The 11,534-nt window shown below is 30.2% G+C and overlaps 1 protein-coding gene across 1 annotated transcript; it reads left to right on the top strand.

The window, feature by feature from the left end:
- Positions 1–9,093: 9,093 nt before the first annotated feature.
- On the top strand, positions 9,094–11,223 carry LY79DRAFT_674985 (Alpha/Beta hydrolase protein; the record flags this gene model as incomplete). The annotated part of the gene is made up of 3 exons (XM_060564384.1): positions 9,094–9,233; positions 9,288–9,570; positions 9,634–11,223. 3 exons carry the CDS (start codon positions 9,094–9,096, stop codon positions 11,221–11,223), a joined length of 2,013 nt encoding a protein of 670 aa, XP_060407280.1.
- Positions 11,224–11,534: the final 311 nt, after the last annotated feature.

The following is an 11,534-nucleotide window of genomic DNA, read 5'->3' as shown; positions in this document are numbered from 1 at the left end:
TAAAAGGTATAAAGCTAGCCTATTAGAAACCTACTTATATATTTATTTTACTTATTAAAGTAAAAAATACTACTTTAAAGCTAAGAAAAAAGTTATCCTTTATAATATAATATATTTATACAGTAAGTAGAATAATATAGTAAGTAGAATACTTTCTTATTATACCTTAAAGAGTACTTTTTTATTTATTTCTTAAAGATTAAGAAGTTATCTAAAAGAGATAGAAATTTCTATATAAGGGTTAATAAGAGTTAATAAGAGGTAAAAAATACCTTATAAATTATTAGCCTACTCTAACCTTTTAAATAAAAAAACCTTTTATTTAGCCTACTAAATAAAGGCTAGATTTAAAAAGGAGGGTTAGGGTAGGCTAATAATTTATAAGGTATTTTCTACCTCTTATGAACCCTTATTAACCCTTATATAGAAATTTCTATCTCTTTTAGATAACTCCTTAATCTTTAAGAAATAGATAAAAAAGTACCCTTTAAAGTATAATAAGAAAGTATTTTACTTATTATATTCTTCTACTTACTATATATATTCGTTATATAATCTATATTTATATTACTTTCTTAATCTTTTTACTATATAAGTACTTTAATAGACTAAAATAACTAATATTAAGAGGCTAATGCTTATATAATAAATAAAGAGGTATATATAATATAATATTTTTTCCTCTTTATAGTAGTTATTAAAGAGAGTTAATTTATAGTTATTATAGCTATTTAAAATTAAGAGGTAGTAAGTACCTTTTATATAAGACTTTATATACTAATTATATTAGAATAGCACTTCTAACGTAATTATACAAAGACAAGGACAAGCAAGATTATAACTAGCAGTAGGCTAGTATAACTAGTAAAGCACACTTATATAAACCTTGTAGTTAAACTAGACATATAAAACTAAGATTTATTGTCTATACAAGTTAGATACTTTAGGTATAAAGGACATATATAGAAGATAATATCTTGTACTTTAAAGATAATTATAGAATAATATATCTTTAGTTTACCTTATCTTTAATCTATTTAAGTATAATTATACCCCTATAGATTTCTTTTTATATATATAGAGAAAGTCTATTTAATAAATTATAATATTTTAGCTAATTTAGGCTAATTTTCTTTATTATTTATCTATTTTTACTTAGGTAAATATACTAACTAACTAGAAATAAGCTATTAGTATACTAAAAGAAAAAGTAATATCTACTTATTATAATAATATATAGAAGTTTTACCTAGCTATCTATATAAACACTTTAAATAATAGAAGGCTATTTATAATTACTAAGCTACTTTATATAAAGCCTTTTATATTAGTTTAAAGTTATAATAACCTTAAAATATAATAGTATTTTTATTAAGAAGCTAGTCTTATTAAAATTATAGATATTATAATCTTAAACTTTATACTTAGTAATTATATTTTATATAAGTGTAAATTAGCCTAAAATAATTATAGAATCTTTAGCTAATACTCTCTAATAGTTAATCTAATATTATAATTATATATTAAGGTCTAGTTAGTATTATATAAAGTTCTTTACCTATTATAGTCTAATATATATTACGTTATATATATTAAAGAGATAGTTAGCTATATTTTATATATCTTTTAGTTATAGTAAAAATCCTTAATTAATTAGGTTAAAAACCCTTTTATAAATTACCTTCTCTTCTATAGATATTATCTTTGTTAAATTTATATAAGTTTTATATTATAGTATTTATCTAATATATTAGTTATATAGTATTAATTAAGGGATAATATAGATAAAGGTAGCTTTATATATAGATAGTTTTAAGTCTTTTTAAATACCTACTAGTATAAGGATAATATAGCTTTTATTTAAATAGACGTCTATTATTATATATAAAGAAAAACTAATATATAAAGGAAGTATATAAGAAGAAGAAAAAGTATTTAGCTTACTATATTATCTAGCTTACTATATATATACGTTAGTATTATTTAGTAAGAGACATTAAAGTAAGTACTAAATAATAGTATAAAGTTCTTACTAGTATACTAGTAATTATATTATTTAAAGTATATAGTAATTAATTATATAACTAATAAAACTAAATAGCTTAAGTATTTTAATATAACTAAGAAGATAAATAAAAGCTTTTTTTATTAAAAATAATATAAAAACTATAAAGTTAATTTACTAAAAAGCTATTAAAGTCTATTCTGAAGTACTTCTAAGTCTATCCTATATATAAGTCCTAATTCCTATTAGTATACCTAAGACTAATATCTTAATATTAGTCTTTTACTATAAAGTACCCTTAGTATATTAGTCTATACTTTAGAACTACTTATTGTTTATTAGTTTTTTATATTTTTATATAACTTATACTATAGTTCTACTAATCTAAGAGGCAAGTCTAACGTATTCCTATATAGTGTGTATATATCCTTAGTAGTAGCCACTAGGCGCCTATAGGGCGACCTTAGCCCTATTATGCTTATTAGGTTATAATATCTAACTTACTTACTATTAGAAGTACAAGAACTAAGAGTATCTCTTATACTCTTAATACTTCTTGATCTTATATTTCCTCTATTATAGAGGTTATATATATATAAGATATATATATATATAATCTACTAACTTAGTAGATTAATATATATATTAATTACATAAGTATATCTAATTACGTAATCACTAGAAGATAAGAGAAGGTACTAGAATATCTAAGAAACCTCCTCTTAACACTATCTCTTTAACAAGGTTACTACTTTAAGTTAAGGTTATTTAACTAGGGTTATTAAGTTACATAATCTTAGGGTAATTTCTAAGCAGCTTATATAAGTATAGAATATTCTAGTAAGCTAAGTATAGCTATATAAGGGCTAGATTTTTTCCTGTTTTTATTTTATCTTATTCTTTCTTTAAGTAAGTAAAATTAGAATAGTTAATAATAAAATAATAAGACTAACTATTATACTTTCTTTATATCTATATCCTTATATCTCTATATTTACCTTTGTTATCCTATATTCTTGCTTCTATAAGATATATCTTTATATAAGAGATAAACTCTCTTATATACTATTAGGCTATTATTTTCTCTAAGAGATCTAAGCCTACCTATTATACTAAAAGGTTATAAGCCTAGGTTATATACCTAGGGTATTTCTATTACTATAAGAGTTATATATACTCTTTAGTAGCCTATTTATCTATTTATAAGGTAGATCCTTTATACTATCTTTTCTTTATAAGAATATTAAGATAAAAAGAGTAAGCCCTTAGTATTTTTTATAACTAAGAGATAGTATTTAATATTTACTAAACAAAGGTTATATAAGTCTATTAGTAGTAGTTATAAAACCCTTTAACTACCTTATATATCTTATAAAGATATATATTAAAGAAGGTAAAAAGAGTAAGACCTTTATTCTATAGGTTAAAAATACCTATTTATTTCTAGTAAAATACTAGAATAAAAATAGTAGATCTTATTAAGGCTACTATAGGCTATTTAATACCTTAAGATTAATATCTCTAAAGAACTAATAACTAGAATTCCTAGATTACTTCTATTTATCTCTTCTTTAAACTACTTAAGTTAAATATCTATTTTAAAGAAGAGAGTAAATATAAGGATATATCTAAAGAATAAAAAATATAGGCCTTATTAATTATAAGGTAAAATCTTTAGAAAGAACCTTTATCTTTAGTATTTAATTTAAAGAATCCTAATAATACTTTAAATATACTAAAGTCTTCTTATAAGGGTACTAGCCTTGTTCTAAGGCAACTATTATACTTAGAATTTTATACTATTAAACTAGAGAATTATAATACTTTAAATAAGTTTATTAGCTTCTTTAAAGGTTATATCTCTAAGCTTAATAATATAAGGGCTAAAATAGAAGATATAGACTAAAAAATAGTCTTTATAGCTACTTTAAGTAGTTATTTTCCTATATAAATAAAAAGATAAAGAAGTACTTTAGGAACTAAAGAGCCTCTTTCTCTAGAAGCCCTTATTAATAATATATTAGATAAAAATAGGTATAAAAATAATATACCTATGTCTAATAACTATAATAGAAGCCCTTCTTCTAATAAAGGTAATTCTATTAAAGAATATAAGTATCCTTTTAATAAGGACAAGAAACCTTATAAATAGGGAGATAAAGGGTTTAAAAGACCTAAAGAAAAGGTTAATAACCTAGAATTAAACCTATAGCCTATTAAAGGCAGAGAAAAGGCAACTTTTACTATAGCCTACTAGACTAATAAGCCTCTAGAAGAGGATAACTAAGAAGGTTAATATTATACTTATAAGGCTTATCTTAACTACTTAAGTTAACAAGATAACTAGTTATATAATATAGGTTTAATAGTCTATATATTAAATAATAAGAACTATTTTATAGACTTATTAACTAAGGAAAATATTCCTATAGTTAATATAGGTGTAAGACCTATTAGACCTAAAGGAATAGAAACTATAATACTTCCTATATACTTTAAAGGGGAAATTAAATATATAAGGTTAAATAATACCTTATATATACTAGAATTTCCTATATCTATATTTTTAGGCCTTCTACACTATAAAGAAGGGAGATTTCTTATTAACTAGAATCTCTGTGACAGTAATAGAGAGCCTTTTACTAATATTAATATAGTAAAGAGAGGCTTTTATCTAAATATTACTAGACCTCCTAAAAATAATCTTCTATATAATATAAATATAAAAAAAAGAAAGCCCTTCTATATCTCTAGAAAATACTAGAGATAATATATCTTCTAAAGAAGATAATACCTCTTTAAAAACAAAAGAAGAGGTATATACTACTATAACAGAAGAATAGTATTAAAAATTAGCTTATCCTTTTTACTTTTACTTAGTTAAAATAGCTAAGTTAATAAAGGGAATTCCTTTAGATAAACTAAAGAAAGAAGATTTAAACTACCCTAATTATATTTCTTCTAAGTTAACTAGGTAATAGCCTAAGATTAACTATAATAAGGTAACTATTCCCTTAGAAAAAGTATATATAAATACTCTTAAAATAACTTTTACTTCTATAAATAGATATAACTATACTATTCTATTTATAGATAATTATTCTAGCCTTAGAGAAATAGAATTCTTTAAAATAAAGAGGATATAATTAATATCCTTAAAAATAAGCTAGAATATTATAAAAATTAGGGGTATAGTTATCCTAAGCGTTTACGCTTAGATAATAACACTAAATTTAATATAGGGGAATTATCTACCTATATTAAAGAAAAAGGCATTATTTTAGAGCCTTTTACGCCTTATACACTAGAATAAAATAGTATAGTAGAAAGAACTAATAGGCTATTCTAGATAAGTCTAGAACTATTATAGTAGTAAATAACTTACCTAAGTTTCTATAGGATATAATTCTTAAAGAAACTACTAAGTTATTAAATTATACTACTATAAAACGTCTAGATAAGACCCCTATAGAGGCTTTTTTAGACTATTATTATCCTAATAAAGATAATAAGCTAGACTTATCTAATATATATAAAATAGGCTTTAAGGTCTTAATATATAGACCTAAAGAAAAGCGTATTTAGTTAAATAAACTAAATACCTATACAAAAGAAAGTATTTATTTATCTATAGAAGAAAATAATATATATACTATATATATTTCTTCTAGGCCTTATAGGTCCTCTATAGTAAGGACCTTATATATTAAATTTATAGAAAGTACTATAAAAGAGAAAAAAAAAACAACTATTCCTTCTAGTACTTCTATAAATAAATAAATTATTCCTTCTTCTAATATAAAGGTTAATATACCTTTTATATCTAAAGAAAAAAAGGATAAATATAAGGCCTATAATAATACTATAGAATATAACTATAGTATATAACCTCTAGAGCCTACTACTTTAAAACAAGCTCTAGAAGGCCCTAAAAAAGACCTCTAGCTAAAAGCTATATATAAAGAACTAGCTACTATTATTTAAAGAGGCACTTTAAAAGCAGTAGAACCTAAAGAAGCATATAAGTCTTCTAAGGTACCTTTAACTACTAAATAAGTCTTTAAAAAAAAATTTAATATTAATAATAATATTAATAAATATAAGGCTTACCTCTATATTAGAGGTTTCTAGTAAAAATATAGGCTTAATTATTTTTAAACCTTTGTTATAGGTAGTAATCCTACTACTTATAAAGTATTATTAGCTTTAGCAGTAGCCTTAGACTAGGAAATCTAATAAATAGATATAGTTAAAGCCTTTTTATATAGAGACTTAGAAGAAAAGGTCTATATAGACTATTCTAATATTCTTTTATTTAATTTCTTTATTAAATATCCTAATCTAAATACTATAGGTTAGGAAAATAAAGATTAGATATTATTACTTCTTAAGGCTTTATATAGCCTTAAATAAGCTCCTAGGCAGTAGTAATTAAAGATAAAATTTATATTAAAAATATAGGTTTTATATCTTTAAAGTTAAATAAAGCTACTTATTATAACTAAGATAAAAATAATTCTTATTATATTATTACCTATATTAATAATTTTCTTATACTTAATAAAGATATTAAGTATATAAAAAATATTAAAGGTAAAATCTCTAAATATATAGAGATATAAGACCTAGGCAAAGTTTCTAAGTTTTTAGGGCTATATATAACTAGAGATAGATCTAAAAGGTCTATAACTATCTCTTAAGCCTATTATATCTAATAGCTTTTAAAAAGGTTTAACTTATTAGAAGTAAAAATAAATAATATACTTATATTAATAGGTATATTAAATAGCCCTTTAAGCAACAAGATAAAAGGATATATTCTTCCTAAGGACCTATTAAAAGAATATTAATAACTTATAGGTTCTCTTATATACACTATATTTATAACTAGGCTAAATATAGCCTATAGTGTATCCTTTACTTCTTGTTACCTTTATAACCCTATAGAATTCCTACCTAAGTAAAGAAAAAGTATATTAAGATATTTAAAAGAGACTATTAATTATAATATTACTTATAAAGGTAATATAGATAATAATAGCTTTAATAATACCCTTAACCTAGTAAAATATACTAATTCTAACTAGGTAAGTTATAAAGAAACTAAAAAATCTACTTCTAGTTATCTTTTTACTTTACTTAGAGAGCCTATTAGTTAAAAGTTAAAAAAATAGTTAACTATCTCTCTATCTACTACTAAGGCTAAATTTAATAGCCTATAGAAAGCTATTAGAGAGGTAGTTTAGTTAAAGGGCTTATTATCTAAAATAGGGTATAATATAACCCCTATTACTATTAAAACAGATAATAATATAGCCTTAAGCTTAGCCTATAACCCTAAATATTATTAGAGGACTAAGTATACTACCTTATATTATTATTATACTTGTTAAGAGATTAAAAAAGATAATATAGAAGTAGAATATATACCTACTTCTTCTATACTTACTAATAGCTTAATAAAACCTCTTCCTAAGGTTAAATTTTAAGAATTTATTAAGCTAATAGGCTTATATAATAAAAATAAGTCTAGATAATATACCTATATATTAGTATATTTTTCTTAATATTTTTAGGACTTTTTCTTAATAAGTTATTATACTTATTAAGACTTACTACTAAATATTATATTCTATTCTAGGGTACTTTTTATACTCTACTTTACTTTATAATAGAGTAAAAGAGGGAGTATTAGAAGTATAAGAACTAAGAGTATCTCTTATACTCTTAATACTTCTTTATCTTATATTTCCTCTATTATAGAGGTTATATATATATAAGATATATATATATAATCTACTAACTTAGTAAATTAATATATATATTAATTACATAAGTATATCTAATTATATAATTACTAGAAGATAAAAAAAGATACTAGAATATCTAAGAAACCTCCTCCTAACACTATCTCTTTAACAAGGTTACTACTTTAAGTTAAGGTTATCTAACTAAGGTTATTAAGTTATATAATCTTAGGGTAATTTCTAAGTAGCTTATATAAGTATAGAATATTCTAGTAAGCTAAGTATAGCTATATAAGGGCTAGATTTCTTCTTATTTTTATCTTATCTTATTCTCTCTCTAAGTAAGTAAAATTAGAATAGTTAGTAATAAAATAATAAGACTAACTATTATACTCTCTTTATATCTATATCCTTATATCTCTATATTTACCCCTGTTATCCTATATTCTTGCTTCTATAGGATATATCTTTATATAAGAGATAAACTCTCTTATATACTATTAGGCTATTATTCTCTCTAAGAGATCTAAGCCTACCTGTTGTGCTAACACTTACTAAAACCTTAAGGCTTTAATAACGTAATAAACTAAGGTAGTAGAGGAGTACTTTAGAAAGTTCATAAACTCTAATTAGAGTATTAGTATATAACCTTTTAAAGTACGATCTATATATAGACGTTTTCTATCTAGTGTTTAAGATTAGTTTAATATACCCCTACTGTAAAACTCTAAAAATTGTGGTTTTTTAACCCGAAGAAGTAAGGACTGTAAATGCGGTAGTGAGTGTAAACAGGGGCACCTTCGCTACTTTTAGCCTCTCAGTGTATTCAACACGAGGATTGCACACATAGTAATTCAGCTGCCCTACTGCTATTACACGTCGCCCTCCACAAACCGCGAGCCCGATAACGTCTACTCTATTGCCGCTCTTTGACCCGCCATACTCCTGCAAGAGGTTAGACTACCTTCACTCACAAGCTTAACTACCTTTTCAGGAAAAGGCATAAATAATCGTAGGTTAAACAGATCCTCAGGTCTCGTCAGGGATGAAGTGTTTGCATACCAGTTGTTCGAATCATCTCATCTCTCTAATTTCACTCCTCTCCCGTCCGCATATCTCAGCACGATCAACGAGCCCTCCACCGCTGTCCTAAATCACTGAATACCGTGCTGGCCAATGTACAGGATGGAGTCCGTTGGCACTCAAGAACGACCAGTCTTGGTCTTTGGCGACCAGACAGACGACTTCCTTCCGACTTTGCAACTTCTCTACTCCCAAGCCCCGTGTAGCCCATGGCTGCAGGTATTTTTACAGAGGGCAACGTCCCTCGTGCGGGACGAGATGGATGCGCAACCGTCTTCCAAGGGGGCTTGTCCGAATGATTTCACCGATTTGCTGCAGCTTGCCGAACACGTCTTAGCAACAGATGCCTCAATGGATGCCGTGTTGGTGACGATAATGCGCGCGGGTGTTCTAATTCAGTTTGTCACTCTGCACTCCTCGGTTGCTTCATGTTGACTCACCCATTGTCGCAGGTATGCCGCATCCAACCCCGAGATACTCTCGTCAAAAGCGCCCATCTGCGCGGCGGCTGTCTGCGGCGGCTTGCTAAACGCTGTCACATTTCTATCTGCTCATGACATGGCCTCGCTACACCAGTCCAGCCTTGATTCGATTCGGATGGTTTTTCGCCTATGTCAAGTTGTTGACTTGAGGACAAAGTCGATATACAATGGCCCTGGCAGCTGGGGTTGGTATGTATCCGGTGTGGATGCCACCCGGTTGCAATCTTTCTTGGATTCGTATCACGAAACTCAGGTGAGTGCATCGACGTTGGTTGTCATTATTGAGGCGGATTGTTACTAAAACGGTTACCAATAGAGCACGGCACAGAATGAAAAGATGAAAATAGCCGGCACAGGGCTAGAAGAGTCATGGCACACCGTCGTCGGTCCGCCACCCGTCCTGGAACACTTCTTCAGCACCAACCAACTGGTCAAGACGCTTCCCAGTTCAAAGCTGCGAATAAGGGGCGTTTTACATGTCATCTCGGACGTTACCCAAGCCGAGATCGATCACATAACCGCCGGAATGACTTCTGTGCTTGCCATGCTCGACAGCCCTGTCCCACGCGCAAACGTTGATCTGATATCCATAAGCCAAGGTGGTTTGCTCTCAGCGCCGACGTGGAGAAGTCTTCTATCTCTAATTGTCCGGGATATGCTGGGCCAGCCTCTTAACATAACCAAGGGCCTAGGCGACCTCAAGTTGGCTCTCAAAGACGCCATATCGCTGCGGCTCTTCTGCGTGGGGCCTTCGGTTCATATCCCGACCATGTGTGCGTATTTGGAGTTTGATTGCGACAAGATTTTGAGCGTTGAGAAGGAACCCAAGTCACCATATCCAAATGCTCCGGAATCAGGGCAAATCTCGGAAGAAGTAGCCGTCGTTAACAAGGACGAAAGCGAATCATTGGATACGTTGACCAACATCTCGGCTCAAACGGCCCGGATGCCGAGTCCCACGATATCAAAAGCAAGAAGCACAACAACACTCACCGGCTGCGACGAGGTGGCCACCAAACCATCGGTTGTAAGCCCCGGGGTTACTACCGGTGGTCCAAAGGCCAACATTGTCCTCTTGCACGGCCGCAAAGCATCGGGACCCACGCCACTCTTCCTATTCCCAGACATCACTGGCGGCGCATTAAACTACATGTTCCTGCAGCCGCTTCCCGATGACCGGGCTCTGTATGTTCTGGAATCTCCGTACCTTGATAGCGGCGAAAGCTTCACATGTGGAGTCGAAAAGGTCTCAGCACTTTTCAAGCAGGCAATAGTCGACGCGCATCCCGCAGGCAACTTCTTCCTGGCGGGGTATTCGGTCGGCGCCGTGTACGCATACGAAACGGCGAGGCAGTTGATCGCCGAGGGACACAGCGTGCAAGGACTGCTTCTGTTTGATATGGCGGTTCCGCTACTACGTCCCAACCCGGACGTGCTGCCAGCCATCAAGCTGCTTTTCTCCCCGCCCATGCTGAAATCCAGCATTTCGGCCAACCCGGCGGTTCAACGCAGCCAGGAAGCTCACATGGCGCACATGGTGCGCAGTGTTGCCGAATACGACCCGCTTCCCATGCCGTCAGATCGCCGTCCGAGCCGCGTCTGGCTACTATGGTGTAGCCGTAGCGTTATAGAGCGGCTCGGCGATGACGACTGCAAGTATCTGGGCCAGAGCGGCTTTGTTATGGAGCAGGTGCCTGGGTTCTTGGAGAGCCCAGCTATTGGTCCGCTAGCTTGGATCACAGCGCCAGGAAAGCCGCCAGGGCCGAATGGCTGGGATAGGCTTGTCGGTGGTCAAGTGAAGTGTGATTCGATTGATGCTGATCATTTTAGTATGCTTGTCACGCCTGATGTCGCCAAGTTCCAGAAGGCGATCCAGGATGGTTTGGTATACTGCAGTGGTGTTTGATCCGTGTTAAATGTACAAAAGATAGAGTGCGGCGCCAGATTGTTATCATCATTGCAACATTTCTTCCCTTATGGACTAGGGTCTCTATTTCACAATTTGTCCCTATTAAACTGGTGGGCCAGATTGCTTATGTTTGGATCACTGTTGCTCGTTAAATCCGCTTTTGTTGAATCGTAGGGATTTTAATGGTATATTGGTTGGTTATGACGTGATGATGTACGCGTACAAATCTATCCTTCGCGAGGGAATCACCTAGCAAAGGTATCCCTTTGTGACGAAACCACGGCGAATCCCTGACTTATTATTAGTGT

Source organism: Colletotrichum navitas (genome assembly GCF_030913465.1).
Source record: "Colletotrichum navitas strain CBS 125086 chromosome Unknown LY79scaffold_167, whole genome shotgun sequence".
NCBI classification, from domain to species: Eukaryota; Fungi; Ascomycota; class Sordariomycetes; order Glomerellales; family Glomerellaceae; genus Colletotrichum; species Colletotrichum navitas.
The sequence above is the reverse complement of the archived record's forward strand: the minus strand, read 5'-3'. Positions and strand labels throughout refer to the sequence as shown.